This window comes from Staurois parvus, unplaced genomic scaffold (genome assembly GCF_062004578.1).
Source record: "Staurois parvus isolate SC_StPar_1 unplaced genomic scaffold, SC_StPar_1.0 ptg000412l, whole genome shotgun sequence".
Lineage (NCBI taxonomy): Eukaryota > Metazoa > Chordata > Amphibia > Anura > Ranidae > Staurois > Staurois parvus.
In genome coordinates this window covers 2,225,653-2,247,828 of record NW_028318208.1, presented here as the reverse complement: position 1 = coordinate 2,247,828, position 22,176 = coordinate 2,225,653, and the positions used below count along the sequence as shown (strand labels likewise).

The 22,176-nt window shown below is 48.6% G+C and overlaps 2 protein-coding genes across 6 annotated transcripts in view; one reads left to right on the top strand and one right to left on the bottom strand.

Moving 5' to 3' along the window:
- NTHL1 (nth like DNA glycosylase 1) overlaps positions 1-21,382 on the bottom strand; it is a 32,212-nt gene extending 10,830 nt beyond the window's left edge. Inside the window, exons 1-3 of the mRNA XM_089686820.1 lie at positions 21,246-21,382; positions 17,694-17,914; positions 1,049-1,219 (exon numbers count right to left, since the gene is read on the bottom strand). Of these exons, the coding sequence (XP_089542946.1) occupies positions 1,049-1,219; positions 17,694-17,914; positions 21,246-21,333 (480 nt within the window). The 5' untranslated portion in view covers positions 21,334-21,382. The remainder of the gene's footprint in view (positions 1-1,048; positions 1,220-17,693; positions 17,915-21,245) is intronic.
- Positions 21,383-21,450: 68 nt separating this feature from the next.
- Positions 21,451-22,176, top strand: part of TSC2 (TSC complex subunit 2) — a 102,471-nt gene continuing 101,745 nt past the window's right edge. For all 5 annotated transcript variants that reach the window (XM_089686817.1, XM_089686816.1, XM_089686814.1 and 2 more), the window contains exon 1: positions 21,451-21,551. The gene's annotated coding sequence lies outside the window, so the exon portion shown is untranslated. The remainder of the gene's footprint in view (positions 21,552-22,176) is intronic.

The window sequence follows — 22,176 nt, the reverse complement described above, 5'->3', positions numbered from 1 at the left end:
TGATCTGAGTCTTTGAGCACGGGAGATAATGGATTTTTGGTGATCGCTCCTTTATACACTGGCCGTCTGTGTGCTGAGATGATCATATGTTCTCCACTGATCATCTTTGTTTCCTCATCCACTAATGATCTGAGATCAGGAATGATCCTCAGGATCGCCGCTGATCTCAGTTTCATAAAAGGTGTCCACCTTAATCTGCTTGTATTTTTCCTTCCCTGGTCCCTCTTTTGGTCTCATCCAACATGTTCATAAAATTTTAACGAAAACCTTTCCATTTTCATAACATATCTTATTTTTTTTAAAGTGGTGATATCATCACTGCGTCTCTGTGCTTTTCTATGCAATGCATATAGATCATGGCATACAGAGAAGCTGGCAGGGTGCTGTACACAGCTTTTTGAAAACATTACAGCACTCTATCACAGCACTCTTTGGACAAGTTATGCAAACATCAAGATACATCATGGGTGGAATTCTGTCTGGAGAAGCGGGCATTTATAACCAAGCTGCATTTGATGTAATGTTGAGTCTGCTTCACTGAAAAAAAAACAAAATCTGAAGAAAGGGGGGCGGGGTGAGCCAAGCTGGGGAGGAAGAGCCTAGATCACGGGTGTCAAACTGGCGGCCCTTCAGCTGTTGCCAAACTACAATTCCCATGAGGCATTGCAAGATTGACAGTTACAAGCATGTCTCTGAAAGGCAGAGGCATGATGGGACTTGTAGTTTCGCAACAGCTGGAGGGCCGCCAGTTTGACACCCCTGGCCTAGATGATGGTGGACATCCTCCAGCCAGACTGTATGACTGGATGACATAACTCTGGCATAAGTAGGTTAGTTTGTCCTGGCACAGATCATGCAAAGACTCTACACTGAGCTGTGCATGCATGGCTCGCTGTACACATGCAGAAAGTTCTCACAGACAGGTAGAAGCATCTATGACAGAAGAAACACACACATTCTTTGCTGTCATACTGCCTGTCAGCACTTTTTCAACAAAAGCAACTTTAGTTCCATTTTTACTATGGTATTACATCACTGCCTGTCTCACCTTCCAAAATCCTACTGGATAGATTAGCTTCCCCAAAGTCTCTTCATCAGTTTCCAGAATCCTCTGTACAGTTAGTCCATGTTCCCGTAACTTGGCCATGGCTGCCGAGGTCACCTGATCCTTTGTCTGGCTGGACAGCATCAAGGAGAGAAGGACCTGATAACGCATCACCTGCACAGAGACAGCGGATAGTAAGGGAGACAGATGTTAGATAGGGAGACGGCCGACAGGCGGGGAGACGGCCGACAGGCGGGAAGATGGCAGATAGACAGGGAGACGGAGGACGGACAGGGAGACGGAGGACGGACAGGGAGACGGAGGACGGACAGGGAGACGGAGGACGGACAGGGAGACGGAGAACAGACAGGGAGACGGCGGACAGACAGGGAGACGGCGGATAGACAGGGAGACGGCGGATAGACAGGGGTACTTGCTACCACGTCCGGTGTAATCGCCTAAGGCAATCGTAAGCGGAAGTTGTCCTTCCCCCTCCATCCCCGTAGTCTTCTGGGACACATGACAGGTCCCAGAAGACTACAGGGCCATTCACAAAGTGCATGCGCAGTGGGCACCCGGCTGTGAAGCCGAAAGCTCTTACAGCCGGATGCCCACACTGAAGATTCCGGCGCTGGGGAGAGAAAACAGCCGGTGAAACCAACCATGGTGAAAACACCGCTGGACCGAGGGACAGGTAAGTGTCTGTATTTTAAAAGTCAGCAGCTACAGTTTTTTTAGCTGCTGACTTTTATTTTTTTTTTTTATTCAACTGGAACTCCACTATAAATACAGTATATATGTATCCTGTCGATCTGGCTGTCAAACGCTCCGGTCATTTATCAAGGGTAAAATAAGCATGATCATTCCAGCAAGAATCTCTATGTCCCCCAAGATCAACCTGCCAGGGGTGCCAACCATTCCTCCCAGTGACTATCACCTGGAGGCGCCTGGATTCATCATCATCATGTCTATAGATATCTTATGCTCACTAATCACATTTACATATCTGTTTATGAATAAAATAATCAAAATATGGAACAGCAAGCTAGTCCTATGAAAACGCACTTTCAGGTAAACATTACAAGGATAACAAAAACGTACACCGATCAGCAATAACTTTATGACCACTGACTGGAAAGTATATAACATTGATTATCTTGTTACAATGGCACCTGAAAGTCGGTGGGATATATTAGGCAGCAAGTAAACATGTCCCTGAAGTTGATGGGTTGAAAGCAGAAAAATTGGCATCACAGTTTGTTGTGTATGGGAGCTGTAGCTGCAGACCGGTCAGGGTGCCCATGACCTGTGTTCACAGCTGTAATGCCTATGAAATGTGTTGGCCTTGGACCCTTTGTTTCTTGGGAAATGTTTACAATAAAGCATCGTTGCCCAAATACCAGAAGCACAAGTAATGACATTGATGTCATTTCTCTAGGCTAAAGGATCAGAGTCACAAGACATTAGACTGCTTAAAGCAGATAAGACGTGTTTGTGAGATTGAAGGTGTTTGTAACATCTAGAAATGTTTCATTAGATTGCTTAAATTAGATAAGAACTTGTTTGTGCACAGGGGCGGACTGACAACTCATGGGGCCCCCGGGCAATAGGGGATCATGGGGCCCCTGTGTCCTTGCCCAAACTCAAAAAAGCCTATGAAAAAGGTACCAGGGGCATCTCATGGGGCCCCCTACTGACCCTGGTCCCTCGGGCAGTGCCCAAGTTTCCAAATGGTCATTACGCCCCTGTTTGTGCATTTAAAAATGTTTACTTGTTTGAGAAGTTAGAAATCTTTAAGTTAAGGGTAGATAAGAAGCTGCTTTGTGGCAAAAGTGTGATATTACGAGATAAGACGTTGTTGTCCAGTAATGTGGCTAGGCGTGACTGTTATCCAAGGGACTTTTCTGCTGGCTCCTCTGATAAAGGCTGTAAAAGCATTCATCTCTCCTTCTCTCTGGCTGCATTTTTGCAGCCATTGAGAAATACTGTGTGAGCTGTGATTGGTCACAGCTTGTCACATGGTACAAGGCTGTTGTGAATAGCCTTGTACCATGTGATCTCTGTGATCATTCACAGATTTCACACGTAGTAAGCAATGATGTCAGGAAGTGACATCTTGCTTACTACTATTCATGTGATCTCTGATTGGCCAATCAGTGATCACATGAATCAGGACCTCACACTGATTGCGTGGCAGTGGATGCAGGGGGACACGTCCACCCCTGCTGTATCTACTTCACAACTACTCCTACATACAAGTCTCTTATGGACCATCAGGTCTGACTTGGTCCGGCTCTCCTGCTGATGTTACTTCTTTACAGTAGTTTTTGTGGTAGGCACTGAGACTCTCCTCGACGATGTATCCCTTCCCACGCGACTCTGGCGTTAGCTTAACCTCCCTGGCGGTATGATTATTTCAGATTTTTGGTGCTGAAAGCGGTACCATTATTTTGCATGGAAATATGTAGTTTTTTATTGTAGGCTGTAATATTTAGGAATAACTCACTGAAATCTGTCCGAACAAGAGTCTAGTAAACATCCCGGGTATGATAAAATTTGAAACACGAAATCATAAATTATAATATAATAAATAATCATAAAAAATAATAATATAATAATAAATTGAATTCAATAATATAATCAAACCAAAAAAACTGAAATTTGAAATAGAGCGCCAAGTTCGCACATTGCTGAGCAAAGTCGCAAAATCGTTTTCAGTGTCTGATGAGGAATTTCCCCCACGAATCATTATCACTCAATTCTGCAAGTGGTTCTGATTTACTATCGCTGTTCTCTAGCCGGTCTAAAACCGCTTTTGACCTAAAGGGACACTTTTTGGACGCCATGGACTTTTCTAAGTTTCCAGGCAGAAAGAACAGTCAAAATGCAGACAGGGCTCCGGACAAAGCACTCGGGACAAAATGTATGTGAAATGGGTTGAAACAGCAATGTTTTACTATGTAAAATCGTTTAATTTTTTTTTCTCTCTTTTCCCTCCACCCCCCTCCCCCCCTCTCTGCTTCTATCTTTTTTCTTTCTACCTCCCTTTCTCTCTTTTCTCCTCTCTCTTGTTTTCTCGCCTCTCGCTTTGATTTACTACCTGGAACACTAGACATGCCAATCTTTCACTCTCCCCACTTCCATCAACGGCCCCTACCACAACGTAAGCCGGTTTTGTAATTGTTCCCATTGACACGAGCTTTTGGCAGAATCCTACGTTCAGGTGCCATGACCATCCTCCCTATCGCTACAGCCCTGCATGGCGAAGCTCGAGCGCAGGAGATATGATGCAATTACACCCCATACTATACTATATTGGCTCCGGTTTGTTGCAAGCATAACCTTGTGTTTTGTATCATTGCATTGTCTGGGTTTTCTTGTTTGAGTTATTGCTGTCGCTGTAGGTTGTGCCTGCTGTTTCGCTCAGGTACCCCGTACATGTCTTTTGTACCATTATGTTCTTTATTAATAAAGGCTTTCTTTTTGGAAAAAAAAAAAAAAGAAACGTCCACCCGCTCCGGCAGCGCTCTCATTCAGCAGTTTATTTACATGGGCCGGACGAAAAGTGATTAAAAAACATTAAACATGTAGATCAGGGGTGCTCAACCTGTGACCCGCCTGCTACACATATGGCACTCACAGCCCTCTGATGCGACCCTCGACTACAAGCCAGGGAAAGGCACTTCTATTATATCCTGAATGCAGGAGTTTTGGTTCGCTTCCAGAAAGTGCACCACACTCCCTAGTCTCTAGCAGTTTACATGTGTGGTATGGGGTGGTGGTAAAACCCCATGGTTCAGACATGCTTTTACCCCCCCCCCCACAAACTACTGGTGTAGCATCAGGGGGTTGCAATGGTGACCCTGCTCCATGCTCCAGGGGGCCCGTGCAGCCTCCTTGTCACATTCTGTTTTACTCTTGGACAAGAGGGGTGGCATGTACAGAAATTGATCTTCATTTTCCTCCTGCAACCGCTGAAAGTTGGCTTCCCCTCCTCTCCCTTCCACTGGCATTCAGCAGGAAAATGTTTATTAAAATGCTATTCAGAATTAAAATAAAAAAATGTGAAATTCTGAACCTGTTCATTTTATTGTGGCCCACAACCGGCTACCAAATCACTTAAAGCGGAGTTCCACTCACCTGTCAAAGAAGAAAAGTCAGCAGCTACAAAAACTGTAGCTGCTGACTTTTAAAAAAACAGCCACTTACCTGTCCCTCAGTGTGTCCCCCGCAGCCCGTTTCACCGGCCGTCCTGGATTCCAGGAGGCCGGCATCTTCAGTGTGGGCACCCGGGTGTGACAGCTTGCGGCTTCACAGCCGGGTACCCACTGTGCATGCGCGCGTAGCGCTGAGCTTCATGAATGGTCCTGTAGTCTTCTGGGACCTGTCACGTGTCCCACAGGACTTCGGGGAGGGAGGGAGGGAGGACACCATCCGTTTCTGATCGCCTAGGCCAGGGGTAGGCAACCTGCGGCTCTCCAGCTGTTGCAGGACTACAAGTTCCATCATGCCTCTGCAAGTCATAGCTGTAACTGTCAGTTTTGTAATGTTGCAATGCCTCATGGGAAATGTAGTTGAACAACAGCTAGAGAGCCACAGGTTGCCTACCCCTGGGCTAGGCGATCGGACAGGAAATGGGAGTGGGTACCTGTCAAATTCGGGTACCCCCTCCCCACCCCGCCCCGCAAAGGTGCCAATCCTTAATGGGGAGCAGACCTTAAAGCGGAACTTCCCCTTTTGGGTGGAGCTCCGCTCTAAGTAGCCCTCGTTCTTCGAAGGGTTGAGCACCCCTGATGTAGACAGACTCAGCAGGTATAAAAAGCTGGGAACTCCTGTACAGAGACATCCTGCTGGAATCTGTGAAAGCTACGAGAAGTTACCATGTCTGGGGATGTAGGTGTGCATCCAAATCTGTAATATTACTTCTGGGTGGAATGTCTGAACCCATACATTATGTATTCATCTCTTTTATGAGCAGAGAAGGAATGCAGCTCATGCCTAATATGATCCAGGAGACGTAAACAGAGATGAAAGCCAAAACCGCATCAAGCAAACAAAATCCCCGGCTGCTATGTGCTGTAAAAGAGCACTTTGGATGGGTTTCATCTGTGTACAATGTCCGGGATCACATCGCCATTTTACTGGCATTCCAACCAAACGGCTAACACACACACAGGCCAATAAATTCCACATCTGCTCTCCGCCATCTTCAAACACACAGATAAAGCACCGCTGTTCTCCGCACTGTAGCATCTTGGCCCAGAATGTTCCTATGTGGTCAGAATTCGAAGAAACGCCTCACTACATTCTGGACATACAAAACATAACAGCGGCTTTTTACGGTTTTTTCTACAGCTAGTAAACTCCCCAACATGTTATCCTATGTGTCCATCCCCAGCATGTTATCCTATGTGTCCATCCCCGGCATGTTATCCTATGTGTCCATCCCCGGCATGTTATCCTATGTGTCCATCCCCGGCATGTTATCCTATTTGTCCATCCCCGGCATGTTATCCTATGTGTCCATCCCCGGCATGTTATCCTATGTGTCCATCTCCGGCATGTTATCCTATGTGTCCATCTCCGGCATGTTATCCTATGTGTCCATCCCCAGCATGTTATCCTATGTGTACATCCCCCCCATGTTATCCTATGTGTCCATCCCCAGCATGTTATCCTATGTGTCCATCCCCGGCATGTTATCCTATGTGTCCATCCCCGGCATGTTATCCTATGTGTCCATCCCCGGCATGTTATCCTATGTGTCCATCCCCGGCATGTTATCCTATGTGTCCATCCCCGGCATGTTATCCTATGTGTCCATCCCCGGCATGTTATCCTATGTGTCCATCTCCAGCATGTTATCCTATGTGTCCATCCCCGGCATGTTATCCTATGTGTCCATCCCCGGCATGTTATCCTATGTGTCCATCCCCGGCATGTTATCCTATGTGTCCATCCCCGGCATGTTATCCTATGTGTCCATCCCCGGCATGTTATCCTATGTGTCCATCCCCGGCATGTTATCCTATGTGTCCATCCCCGGCATGTTATCTTATGTGTCCATCCCCGGCATGTTATCCTACGTGTCCATCCCCGGCGTGTTATCCTACGTGTCCATCCCCGGCGTGTTATCCTACGTGTCCATCGCCGGCGTGTTATCCTACGTGTCCATCCCCGGCGTGTTATCCTACGTGTCCATCCCCGGCGTGTTATCCTACGTGTCCATCGCCGGCGTGTTATCCTACGTGTCCATCCCCGGCGTGTTATCCTACGTGTCCATCCCCGGCGTGTTATCCTATGTGTCCATCCCCGGCGTGTTATCCTATGTGTCCATCCCCGGCGTGTTATCCTATGTGTCCATCTCCGGCATGTTATCCTATGTGTCCATCCCCGGCATGTTATCCTATGTGTCCATCTCTGGCATGTTATACTATGTGTCCATCTCCAGCATGTTATCCTATGTGTCCATCTCCAGCATGTTATCCGAGGTGTCCATCTCCAGCATGTTATCCTATGTGTCCATCCCCAGCATGTTATCCTATGTGTCCATCCCCAGCATGTTATCCTATGTGTCCATCCCCAGCATGTTATCCTATGTGTCCATCCCCAGCATGTTTTCCTACAGTCAGGTCCATAAATATTGGGACATCTACACAATTCTAACATTTTGGCTCTATACACCACCACAATGGATTTGAAATGAAAGAAACAAGATGTGCTTTAACAGCAGACTGTCAGCTTTAATTTGAGGGTACTTACATCCAAATCAGGTGAACGGTGTAGGAATTACAACAGTTTGCATATGTGCCTCCCACTTGTTAAGGGACCAAACGTAATGGGACAATTGGCTTCTCAGCTGTTCCATGGCCAAGTGTGTGTTATTCCCTCATTATCCCAATTACAATGAGCAGATAAAAGGTCCAGAGTTCATTTCAAGTGTGCCATTTGCATTTGGAATCTGTTGCTGTCAACTCTCAAGATGAGATCCAAAGAGCTGTCACTATCAGTGAAGCAAGCCATCATTAGGCTGAAAAAACAAAACAAACCCATCAGAGAGATAGCAAAAACATTAGGCGTGGCCAAAACAACTGTTTGGAACATTCTTAAAAAGAAGGAACGCACCGGTGAGCTCAGCAACACCAAAAGACCCGGAAGACCACGGAAAACAACTGTGGTGGATGACCGAAGAATTCTTTCCCTGGTGAAGAAAACTCCCTTCACAACAGTTGGCCAGATCAAGAACACTCTCCAGGAGGTAGGTGTATGTGTGTCAAAGTCAACAATCAAGAGAAGACTTCACCAGAGTGAATACAGAGGGTTCACCACAAGATGGAAACCATTGGTGAGCCTCAAAAACAGGAAGGCCAGATTAGAGTTTGCCAAACGACATCTAAAAAAGCCTCCACAGTTCTGGAACAACATCCTATGGACAGATGAGACCGACATCAACTTGTACCAGAGTGATGGGAAGAGAAGAGTATGGAGAAGGAAAGGAACTGCTCATGATCCTAAGCATACCACCTCATCAGTGAAGCATGGTGGTGGTAGTGTCATGGCGTGGGCATGTATGGCTGCCAATGGAACTGCTTCTCTTGTATTTATTGATGATGTGACTGCTGACAAAAGCAGCAGGATGAATTCTGAAGTGTTTCGGGAATATTATCTGCTTTTTTAAGGGAAAGAAGTGGAATGTTATGCAATGGCCAAGTCAATCCGCCTGACCTGAATCCGATTGAGCATTTCACTTGCTGAAGACAAAACTGAAGGGAAAATGCCCCAAGAACAAGCAGCAACTGAAGACAGTTGCAGTAGAGGCCTGGCAGAGCATCACCAGGGATGAAACCCAGCGTCTGGTGATGTCTATGCATTCCAGACTTCAGGCTGTAATTGACTGCAAAGGATTTGCAACCAAGTGTTAAAAAGTGAAAGTTTGATTTATGATTATTATTCTGTCCCATTACTTTTAGTCCCTTAACAAGTGGGAGGCACATATGCAAACTGTTGTAATTCCTACACCGTTCACCTGATTTGGATGTAAATACCCTCAAATTAAAGCTGACAGTCTGCAGTTAAAGCACATTTTGTTCGCTTCATTTCAAATCCATTGTGGTGGCGTATAGAGCCAAAAATGTTAGAATTGTGTCAATGTCCCAATATTTATGGACCTGACTGTATGTGTCCATCCCCGGCATGTTATCCTATGTGTCCATCCCCAGCGTGTTATCCTATGTGTCCATCTCCAGCGTGTTATCCTATGTGTCCATCCCCAGCATGTTATCCTATGTGTCCATCTCCAGCATGTTATCCTATGTGTCCATCCCCAGCATGTTATCCTGTGTGTCCATCCCCAGCATGTTATCCTATGTGTCCATCCCCAGCATGTTATCATATGTGTCCATCCCCGGCATGTTATCCTATGTGTCCATCCCCAGCATGTTATCCTATGTGTCCATCCCCAGCATGTTATCCTATGTGTCCATCCCCAGCATGTTATCCTATGTGTCCATCCCCGGCATGTTATCCTATGTGTCCATCCCCAGCATGTTATCCTATGTGTCCATCCCCAGCATGTTATCCTATGTGTCCATACACAGATAGGCTGTACTTAACGTTTCTTGGCTGGAAAAAAAACCAGAACTAGTAGGTTTCTAGAGTTTTTCAGATGTAAAAATGCTGTAGCGCTGAAAAACACGGCAAAATGTGGTAAAACGCTGCAAACCGCTGTTTTTGACTTTTTTTGACCAAAAAAAAAAAAATTTTTCTTTTTTTTGGAAAAAAAATGCTAAAAAATGCAGTTGCGGCAAAACACTAATGCAAAAATGCTAAAAAAAAAAAAAAAAAAAAAAGATAAAAAACCTCACATTTGTAATCCCTCGGCACCAGTGCTTCCTAGGCCTTTAAGGGTTCCAGAAGCCAGGAGGTGGGGAGGAGTTTTAGGGTCATGTGACCGCCGTGATTCGCTGTCACGGCGGTCATATGATCGGTAAAGGTCCCAATCGAAAGAGGAGATCGGGACCTTTTCCGTGAGTACCGTGTGCTGGGAGCAAGCAGGGCGCGCGCTCTCAGGACAAATGTTTTTTTTTTTTAATAGAACGCAAATGTGCGGCCGCTTGGCATCTAGGCCTAGACGCCGGGAGGCCGCACATTTGCGCTCGGCCGGCGCCAAGAGGTTAACGTAACTTTACACAGCTAACGTTACCAGCGTTATCAAAACGCCCCGTGTGCGTGGAGCCTTACAGAGGAGTGGACAATATGACGGTGAGCCCTGTGCTATACAGCCAACTGTATTAAAGGCAGGGGCGGACTGACAACTCATGGGGCCCCCGGGCAATAGGGGATCATGGGGCCCCTGTGTCCTTGCCCAAACTCAAAAAAGCCTATGAAAAAGGTACCAGGGGCATCTCATGGGGCCCCCTACTGACCCCGGGCCCTCAGGCAGTGCCCGAGTTTCTAAATGGTCAGTCTGCCCGATTAAAGGTGAAGTTTAATCAGGTTATATTTTGCGTTCCATAGTCCCCCCTCCCCTTGCCCCCGATCAACATACTAATTAACCCCTTTGTCCCTAAGGGGAAAACAAATCTTAACGCCTAAGCACAATTTTGCAACTTTGACATGTGTTAGCAAAACCGTACATATCACCCCAGCTACTTTGTGTATTGTAATTTGTTTTTTTTTTCAGAACAAATTGGGTTTTCATTTGGTGGTGAATGGTAATTTATATCGCCTGATTTTTTTTTTTTTTTTATTACCAAAGGAAAACTGGCCCAAAATAGTAAAAAAAAAAACTATTTTCTTTTTAAATGTAGCTGTATATTTCTTGCTGCTACCATAACCTACCACCAAGGAACAACCCCAAATAATTTCTCCTGCTCCTGACGATCACAGAGATACCACGTGTGTGTATGATACTTGTTGATTGTACCCGTAGTACAGCTCAGAAACAATAGTGTGCAAAACCCTGACCCGAAAAAAAGAAAAGACCCTGACCCAAACACTAACCCTGGCACAGACCTAGGTCAAACCTTGATCTACGTATTTTTGTTTATTTTTTTATTATTTTATTTATTTATTACACACATTTTTTTTTCTCTGAAAGGACAGAGAGAGATGCAATGTATCTTTCTCCTCCATTCAGGGAGAGAAAACAAGGGGGGCGGGATTCACAGTGACTGATGACTGTGATAGCCAATCAGAGGCTATCACAGCGATCGGGTGACCTGGGATGGGAGTTCCGCATCACGATCTTTAGAACGGGACCCAGAGCTCTCAGTGACACCCCAGTCGTTGTGCTAGGAGCATGCCGTGCGGCGCACTCCAGCACAAAGTCAGGTACGCAAATTAGCGGCCCAACGGAAAAAAGCCCAGTTCTGTGAGGCCACTTATTTGCGTGTGGTTGGCGTCAAGGGGTTAAAACAGTGTAAAAAGTCTGCTTGATACTGTATTCTCTGATCCTCTCCTTCTTCCACAGTATCCAAAATCATCTGCTGATAGTACAGAGCTCTAGGAGACACTCTGCATATGCTCAGTTTGGTGTGTATGCCTAGAGAGGTTTTTTTTTTTTGGGGGGAGGATGCATGTGATTAGCACAGGGCCAATCAACACTGTCCAGACAGAGGGTCAGGGGTCATGCAGTATCATAGGAAAGGTTTTATATAAAACCTTTCCATTTTCGTTACGTACCCCATTATAGACCAAGTGATGTCATCACTAGAGCTCTATGACTCTCTATGCAATGCAGGCATATCATGGCTGGTGGGAGGGGCCAGCAGGGTGCTGTGCTTCCTGAAAACATCACAGCACTCCGCTTCAGCACTCCTCTCCAAAAACCCTCAACCCTGATGCAAGCAGTGGGCTGGCTTTTTTATAAGCAAAATGAAAATGTTTTAATTGGTACAGCAGATGTCAGTCTGGAGGAGTCAGCAAGCCTAGGCAGGCTGTAGTTCCATGCTGACGACCTTAGGTAATGCTATGCTGAACCTCCATGAGGACAGCCAGGTTGGGGGGGGGGTGCTAGATGATGTCCAACATCCTGCAGCCAGAAAATGAGGCGGATTGTAGCTTCTAATGTACACTATCAGGAGCTAACAGTGTGCAGTTGAATCAGAGCACAGGTACAACTGTCCATGACAGACGGGAAGGCTAGAGGGCCGCCTTCAAGCCCAACTCTTGTCATGTTTTTGACTTTTCTATATTTTGACAGATTTCTTTTTATTCCTGTCTGTGACCCCGTTATAAGATTTTTCCCTCACTTCCTGTCACTGTGACACGCCATACAAGGCATGGCGTGGGCCTTACCAGGTCAGAAAGGTATGGATGGTAATGAGAAAAGTGAGAGAAGTTCGAACTCTTCCCCACTCTACTAAAAATGTGTTTTGACCCATGACCCTATTGGCTATTTATCCCCCCTCCCCACCCATTTGGGGAGATCTGCTTGTCTTGACCTGTTTGAATAAAGACAGCGAAGTGGTTCCAATCCTAGAAAAAAAAAAAAAATTTGGGGTTTACAATTTCTTTAGCCAAAAACCACAATGTGCCGCGCTTCACTTCAAATGAAGTAATACGTGTATCCCAGGGGCGGACTGACCATTTGGAAACTCGGGCACTGCCCGAGGGCCCGGGGTCAGTAGGGGGCCCCATGAGGTGTCCCTGGTACCTTTTTCATAGGCATTTTGGAGTTTGGGCAAGGACACAGGGGCCCCATGATCCCCTATTGCCCGGGGGCCCCATGAGTTGTCAGTCCGCCCCTGGTGTATCCAATCACTAATGTGTCTAATGCATATCCAAGTATATAAGTGAATAAAAATACAAAATATATACAACTGTGGATCCAATTACTAGAAGTTATATATACATATCAAATAAAATGAGAAAGTGAATGAACCAATGATGACTTTCAACAACCGTGTCCATATGATTGTTGGAGCAGTCAAAAAAAAAAATCCATGAGTCTAGGAGTTTCTTCAAAACGTGCAAACTTTGCTTTAACGTATAATATCCCGTGCTTCTTACGCCACAGGTCACGTGGCTTCATCAGGGGGAAGAATCATTCTCCTCTGACGAAGCCACATTACCGGTGGCGTAACGCGTAGGGGAGGGGCTTTGCCGTCACGACGCTCGATGGTACCATACTGACACCAGCTGGCAATTTTAGGATTTTCACTCAGGAAAAAGATCTGGAGGACACATTTTGTGCACAAAGCGGTTTTAACATAGAGTGTATGTGAGTGTATTACTTTTATAAATAAAAAATGGTTTTTAAAGGGTAATACACTATGATTTGTCCATTCCTCTATAACAGTGGTTCTCAACCTTTCTAATGCCGCGACCCCTTAATACAGTTCCTCATGTTGTGGTGACCCCCAACCATAAAATTATTTTCATTGCTACTTCATAACTGTAATTTTGCAGTGGGAGGAGTAGTGCCCCATCACTGATGTCAGTGGGAGGAATAGTGCCCCATCGTTGGTGTCAGTGGGAGGAATAGTGCCCCATCGTTGGTGTCAGTGGGAGGAATAGTGCCCCATCGTTGGTGTCAGTGGGAGGAATAGTGCCCCATCGTTGGTGTCAGTGGGAGGAGTAGTGCCCCATCGTTGGTGTCAGTGGGAGGAGTAGTGCCCCATCGTTGGTGTCAGTGGGAGGAGTAGTGCCCCATCGTTGGTGTCAGTGGGAGGAGTAGTGCCCCATCGTTGGTGTCAGTGGGAGGAGTAGTGCCCCATCGTTGGTGTCAGTGGGAGGAGTAGTGCCCCATCGTTGGTGTCAGTGGGAGGAGTAGTGCCCCATCGTTGGTGTCAGTGGGAGGAGTAGTGCCCCATCGTTGGTGTCAGTGGGAGGAGTAGTGCCCCATCGTTGGTGTCAGTGGGAGGAGTAGTGCCCCATCGTTGGTGTCAGTGGGAGGAGTAGTGCCCCATCATTGGTGTCAGTGGGGGGAGTAGTGCCCCATCATTGGTGTCAGTGGGGGGAGTAGTGCCCCATCATTGGTGTCAGTGGGGGGAGTAGTGCCCCATCATTGGTGTCAGTGGGGGGAGTAGTGCCCCATCATTGGTGTCAGTGGGGGGAGTAGTGCCCCATCATTGGTGTCAGTGGGGGGAGTAGTGCCCCATCATTGGTGTCAGTGGGGGGAGTAGTGCCCCATCATTGGTGTCAGTGGGGGGAGTAGTGCCCCATCATTGGTGTCAGTGGGGGGAGTAGTGCCCCATCATTGGTGTCAGTGGGGGGAGTAGTGCCCCATCATTGGTGTCAGTGGGGGGAGTAGTGCCCCATCATTGGTGTCAGTGGGGGGAGTAGTGCCCCATCATTGGTGTCAGTGGGGGGAGTAGTGCCCCATCATTGGTGTCAGTGGGGGGAGTAGTGCCCCATCATTGGTGTCAGTGGGGGGAGTAGTGCCCCATCATTGGTGTCAGTGGGGGGAGTAGTGCCGCATCACTGGTGTCAGTGGGGGGAGTAGTGCCGCATCACTGGTGTCAGTGGGGGGAGTAGTGCCCCATCACTGGTGTCAGTGGGAGGAGTAGTGCCCCATCACTGGTGTCAGTGGGAGGAATAGTGCCACATCACTGGTGTCAGTGGGAGGAATAGTGCCCCATCGTTGGTGTCAGTGGGGGGAGGAATACTGCCCCATCGTTGGTGTCAGTGGGGGGAGGAATACTGCCCCATCGTTGGTGTCAGTGGGGGGAGGAATACTGCCCCATCGTTGGTGTCAGTGGGGGGAGGAATACTGCCCCATCGTTGGTGTCAGTGGGGGGAGGAATACTGCCCCATCGTTGGTGTCAGTGGGGGGAGGAATACTGCCCCATCGTTGGTGTCAGTGGGGGGAGGAATACTGCCCCATCGTTGGTGTCAGTGGGGGGAGGAATACTGCCCCATCGTTGGTGTCAGTGGGGGGAGGAATACTGCCCCATCGTTGGTGTCAGTGGGGGGAGGAATACTGCCCCATCGTTGGTGTCAGTGGGGGGAGGAATACTGCCCCATCGTTGGTGTCAGTGGGGGGAGGAATACTGCCCCATCGTTGGTGTCAGTGGGGGGAGGAATACTGCCCCATCGTTGGTGTCAGTGGGGGGAGGAATAGTACCCCATCGTTGGTGTCAGTGGGGGGAGGAATAGTGCCCCATCGTTGGTATTCGTGACACAAATGATGGGGCACTATTCCTCCCACTGACACCAATGATACTTACCTTGCTGACCCCTGTTCCAGCCTGGGCTCGCTCTCTCACTTACCTGTCAGCTGTCTTCCTTCTCTGGCCTCTCCTCTTCACTCGCTCCCTCGGTCTTCTTTGATGTACGCGCGCTGCCGCTTGGCTCCTCCTCTCCAAGCTCCACCTCCTCGCCGGTGATTGGCCGCCTGTGTGCCTCTCCTGAGCTACAGTTCCGGTGGCCAATCAGCGGCGAGGAGGCGGAGCTGCTGAGCGATCCCAGAGGTGTGGCCGGGTGACAGCAGCGTATCATCCCGCCCACACATCGCCGGAGACTGCAGCGGTGTCTCGGTTCCTAAGACCATCGGAAATATGTGTTTTCCGATGGTCTTAGGCGACCCCTGGGAAATGGTCGTTCGACCCCCAAAGGGGTCGCGACCCCCAGGTTGAGAACCGCTGCTCTATAATGACCACCGTGGAAGGGGAGTTTATCGTTTGAGTGGAGAAGGACCCCGAACAGCAGGATACCGTCCCATCCACACTCTGGCACATTTAAAGGGACATGGTATCCTGCTGTTTGGGGTCCTTCTCCACTTCTCCAGACTGTTATATACGGCTGATGAGAAAAGGTATTTAGCAGTTTATATTTACTAAAATAATTGCATTTCCATGTTGTGTGTACTGTGGGAGACCAGATATAGTGAATGCAGAGTCCGGGGAGACCAGATATAGTGAATGCAGAGTCCGGGGAGACCAGATATAGTGAATGCAGGGTCCGGGGAGACCAGATATAGTGAATGCAGGGTCCGGGGAGACCAGATATAGTGAATGCAGGGTCCAGGGAGACCAGATACAGTGAATGCAAGGTCCGGGGAGACCAGATACAGTGAATGCAAGGTCCGGGGAGACCAGATATAGTGAATGTAGGGTCCGGGGAGAGCGGATATAGTGAATGCAGGGTCCGGGAGACCGGATATAGTGAATGCAGGGTCCGGGGAGACCAGATATAGTGAATGCAGGGTCCTGGGAGACCAGATATAGTGAATGCAGGGTCTGGGAAGAGCGGATATAGTGAATGCAGGGTCCGGGGAGACCGGATATAGTGAATGCAGGGTCCGGGGAGACCGGATATAGTGAATGCAGGGTCCGGGGAGACCAGATACAGTGAATGCAGGGTCCGGGGAGACCGGATATAGTGAATGCAGGGTCCGGGGAAAGTGGATATAGTGAATGCAGGGTCCGGAGAGACCAGATATAGTGAATGCAGGGTCCGGGGAGAGCAGATATAGTGAATGCAGGGTCCGGGGAGAGTGGATATAGTGAATGCAGGGTCCGGGGAGAGTGGATATAGTGAATGCAGGGTCCCGAGTTTAAATAGTGAATGCAGGGTCCCGGGTTTATATAGTGAATGCAGGGTCCCAGGTTTATATAGTGAATGCAGGGGCCCGGGTTTATATAGTGAATGCAGGGTCCCGGGTTTATATAGTGAATGCAGGGGCCCGGGTTTATATAGTGAATGCAGGGACCCGGGTTTATATAGTGAATGCAGGGGCCCGGGTTTATATAGTGAATGCAGGGGCCCGGGTTTATATAGTGAATGCAGGGGCCCGGGTTTATATAGTGAATGCAGGGGCCCGGGTTTATATAGTGAATGCAGGGGCCCGGGTTTATATAGTGAATGCAGGGGCCCGGGTTTATATAGTGAATGCAGGGGGCCGGGTTTATATAGTGAATGCAGGGGCCCGGGTTTATATAGTGAATGCAGGGGGCCGGGTTTATATAGTGAATGCAGGGGGCCGGGTTTATATAGTGAATGCAGGGGCCCGGGTTTATATAGTGAATGCAGGGGCCCGGGTTTATATAGTGAATGCAGGGGCCCGGGTTTATATAGTGAATGCAGGGGCCCGGGTTTATATAGTGAATGCAGGGGGCCGGGTTTATATAGTGAATGCAGGGGCCCGGGTTTATATAGTGAATGCAGGGGGCCGGGTTTATATAGTGAATGCAGGGGGCCGGGTTTATATAGTGAATGCAGGGGCCCGGGTTTATATAGTGAATGCAGGGGCCCGGGTTTATATAGTGAATGCAGGGGCCCGGGTTTATATAGTGAATGCAGGGGCCCGGGTTTATATAGTGAATGCAGGGGCCCGGGTTTATATAGTGAATGCAGGGGCCCGGGTTTATATAGTGAATGCAGGGGCCCGGGTTTATATAGTGAATGCAGGGGCCCGGGTTTATATAGTGAATGCAGGGGCCCGGGTTTATATAGTGAATGCAGGGTCCTGGGTTTATATAGTGAATGCAGGGGCCCGGGTTTATATAGTGAATGCAAGGGCCCGGGTTTATATAGTGAATGCAGGGGCCCGGGTTTATATAGTGAATGCAGGGGCCCGGGTTTATATAGTGAATGCAGGGGCCCGGGTTTATATAGTGAATGCAGGGGCCCGGGTTGCAGTTAAACCTTCAGCTTTCATTTTTCCACGTGACTGCGGTTGGTTGCCCTCTTCTACAGACCATACCTCTGGTGCAGCGTTCTGATCAAAGCACTTCTCAGCCCCCATCTGATCCACCGGGGCGTCCCGTCTGCTCCTCATCTGCCGGATGTTCTCCAGATGTTTCTGCCAGTTTGCCGGCTCCCACTTCACCTTCTTCTCCATGTCCTCCGCTGAGTCATCATATGTCACCTGCACCCTCTTCTTCACCCCTTTCCCTCCTCCAGAGGGGGGTGTATCGGCCTTACCTGAAAAATACAAAAAAAATGGAATCTCTATGGCTCACCTAGATGGGTGTTTCTGAAGCTGAACCCCAACTTGAGTTTTTTTTCTACCTTTGGATGGACTGTGTAAGGGTTAAAGTGTTACTAAACCCACAACAGTACAATCAGTCTGTATATGCAGTAAAGCATGCTTGTTATACTCAGTGTGGAACCTAAGGGGTTAATCCTCTACATTGTGTAAAAAGGCCATTTGATCCTGTCTTCTCTGATCCTCCCCTTCCTCTACTGTCCCCAATCCATCTGCTTATAGTACAGAGCTCTAGGAGGCACTCTGCACATGCTCAGTTTAGTGTGTATGGCTAGGGGTTTTTTTTGGAGGGAAGGTACATGTGATCAGCACAGGGCCAATCAGTGCTGTCCAGACTGAGGGTCAGGGACCGGATATAGTGAATGCAGGGTCCGGGGAGACTGGATATAGTGAATGCGGGGTCCGGGGAGACCAGATATAGTGAATGCGGGGTCCGGGGAGACCAGATATAGTGAATGCGGGGTTCGGGGAGGCCAGATATAGTGAATGCTGGGTCCGGGGAAATCGGATATAGTGAATGCAGGGTCCAGGGGAGACCAGATATGGTGAATGCGGGGTCTGGGGAGAGCGGATATAGTGAATGCAGGGTCCGGGGAGACCAGATATAGTGAATGCGGGGTCTGGGGAGAGCGGATATAGTGAATGCAGGGTCCGGGGAGACCAGATATAGTGAATGCAGGGTCCGGGGAGACCAGATATAGTGAATGCAGGGTCCGGGGAGACCAGATATAGTGAATGCAGGGTCCTGGGAGACCAGATATAGTGAATGCAGGGTCCGGGGAGACCAGATATAGTGAATGCAGGGTCCGGGGAGACCAGATATAGTGAATGCAGGGTCCGGGGAGACCAGATATAGTGAATGCAGGGTCTAGGAAGACCAGATATAGTGAATGCAGGGTCCGGGAAGACCAGATATAGTGAATGCAGGGTCCGGGGAGATCAGATATAGTGAATGCAGAGTCTGGGGAGACCGGATATAGTGAATGCAGGGTCCTGTGAGACCAGATATAGTGAATGCAGGGTCCGGGGAGACCAGATATAGTGAATGCAGGATTCAGGGAGACCAGGTATAGTGAATGCAGGGTCCGGGGAGATCAGATATAGTGAATGCGGGGTCCAGGGAAATCGGATATAGTGAATGCAGGGTCCAGGAAGACCGGATATAGTGAATGCAGGGTCCGGGGAGAGCGGATATAGTGAATGCAGGATTCAGGGAGACCAGGTATAGTGAATGCAGGGTCTGGGGAGACCAGATATACTGAATGCAGGGTCCGGGGAGACCAGATATAGTGAATGCAGGGTCCGGGGAGATCAGATATAGTGAATGCAGGGACCGGGGAGACCAGATATAGTGAATGCAGGGTCCGTGGAGATCAGATATAGTGAATGCAGGGTCCGGGGAGACCGGATATAGTGAATGCGGGGTCTGGGGAGATCAGATATAGTGAATGCAGGGTCCGGGAAATCCCAAATTTTGGGTTATCACCAGAACAGGAATAGAGGGGAAATCTTCCAATGGGAACACTTGTTCTATGACTCCCTGATTTTTCTGGGATTTCCTCTCACTTCCTGTTTTGGCTATGGGACAGGAAGTAAAGGGAAATCTCCACCAATAGGAAACAGGGCAAAAAAAAAAAAGGTTTTGCGGTCAGTTCTACTTCATCGAGTCACACACTATCTGAGCGCAGTGCATGAGATCCCAAAGAAGTGCCGCATCCACCAGCATTTACCAAGGTAGGAGACGTTATTGTTACTTCTAACCCCCATTAATATAAAAAGTTACCCCAAATATAAAGGCGGGTAAAATACAATAACTATCAGTTAAAAAAATGATATTCAGTGTATTTTCATCCCTCAAATGATGTCATTGGTGCTAATAAAATCTGAACTCCGGTCTTCCCTCTAGTCCTGCAGAGTTGTAGCGGCTCCTCTCCTGGACTGAGATGGCTTCCTCTGATGTCACTGCACACTCTGAGCCTCTCACAATGTGCATTAGAAGCTGCAACAAGTCAGACAGAGCTCCGCCTCATTTCCTGGCTGGAGGACATCCAGCATCATCTAGCTCTTTCCCCAGCCTGACTGTCCCTGGCCCGCCCCTTCCACTCATTGGATTTCAGCTCAGTCATGGAGGCTGAGCATCACATGTGGGTGCATCCTGGGAGCCATCTGCCTGCAAATACAGTTGGAACGCCGACTACTCCAGACTGACACCCACCTAGGGAGACATTTTTATATTTGTAGAACTGTTTAGTGTCCAGAGGGCTCTTGTGAGCAATATTGAGGCAGGGACCTGCAATGGGGTTTTTTTTTTATAAAGCTATATACAGCACCCTGCCAGCCCCTCCCACCATTGTATAGGGAAGCACAGAGACCCAGTGATGACATCACTGGGTGTAAAATAAGATGATAATAAGAGATTTCTACTGAACTGGTGGCAGTGACACATCCCATTCATTCACTGACTGCACTAACTTCCCCCATCCATTCAACTGCAGTGACCCCTCCCCAGCCATTCACTGACCACAATTACCCCTCCCCAGCCATTCACTGACCACAATTACCCATCTCCATCCATTCACCGACCACAGTGTTTCTGCCATCCATTCACTAACCACAGTGACCCCTTCCCATCCATTCACCAACTACAGTAACCCCCTCCCCATCCATTCACCGACTACAGTGACCTCTCCCCATCCATTCACCGACTACAGTGACCTCTCCCCATCCATTCACCGACTACAGTGACCTCTTCCCATCCATTCACCGACTACAGTGACCTCTCCCCATCCATTCACCGACTACAGTGACTCCTCCCCATCCATTCACCGACTACAGTGACTCCTCCCCATCCATTCACCGACTACAGTGACTCCTCCCCATCCATTCATCGACTACAGTGACCCCTCCCCATCCATTCATCGACTACAGTGACCCCTCCCCATCTATTCACCGATCACAGTGACCCCTCCCCATCCATTCACCGATCACAGTGACCCGTCCCCATCCATTCACCGACCCCCTCCTCCTCCATTCATTGACCACAGTGACCCCCTCCTCCTCCATTCACCGACCACAGTGATCCCCTCCTCCTCCATGCACCGACCACACTGACCCCCTCCTCCTCCATGCACCGACCCCCTCCTCCTCCATTCACCGACCACAGTGACCCCTCCAAAGTGAACTGATAGGGTGATCTTTCCTCTATGGTGGTGACAGGTCCTCTTCAGTCACTAAACCCTCCCCTCAGTCCTCCATCCTCTATATTACCTCCATGCTGCTCGGGGCCGCCTCCTCTCCTCCTCCTGCTGCACTCCAGCACTCTCCTCCCGCTCCTGGTCACCCTGGTAGAGCTCATCCCTCCCCAGCGTCCCCTCACATGGCCCAACCTGTCACCTCACTACAACTCCCAGCAGCCTTCACGGCCGCTTCCGGGTTGGGGCAGGTGACCGCGGCGGTGGGGCGGGGCGCCGTGGGGGTGAAGGGGGCGGTACCTGCAGGCCCAGAAGCCGAGGGTTGAAGTTGGGTTGAGTGGGCGCGTGCCAGTGACAGCAGAGAGGGGGAGAGAGAGTGCAGGTGAGTGCGGCCCGGCTCTGTGCCATGCAACTTACTACCAACACTGCCCTGCTACATACGTACGTAGGCGTGCTTACGCTGCATGACACTCAATTTTTTTTTTTTTAATATGATTTCAACACCTGACTACTGTCATATGTCTTCATTACTGACATACACTCTACATATATGTATAAAGTGTGTGTGTGTATATATATATATATATATAAAATGTACGGGTGTGTGTATATATATTTCAGGTACTTATATAGCGCCGTCAATGTACACAGCACTTTACATATATATTGTACATTCACATCAGTCCCTAACCCTCAAGGGGTGTACAATCTAAGGTCCCTAACTCACATTCATACATACACATACTAGGGACAATTTAGACAGGATCCAATTAACCAACCAGCATGTCTTTGGCGTGTGGGAGGAAACCAGAGTACCCGTAGGAAACCCACGCAGGCACAGGGAGAACATGCAAACTCCAGGCAGGTGGTGCAGTGGTTGGGATTCGAACCAACGACCCTAGTACTGCCAGGTGGAAGCGTTAACCATTTAGCCACTGTGCTGCCCGTATATATATATATATATATATATATATATATGTGTGTATATATAGCGTGTGCATATGTAC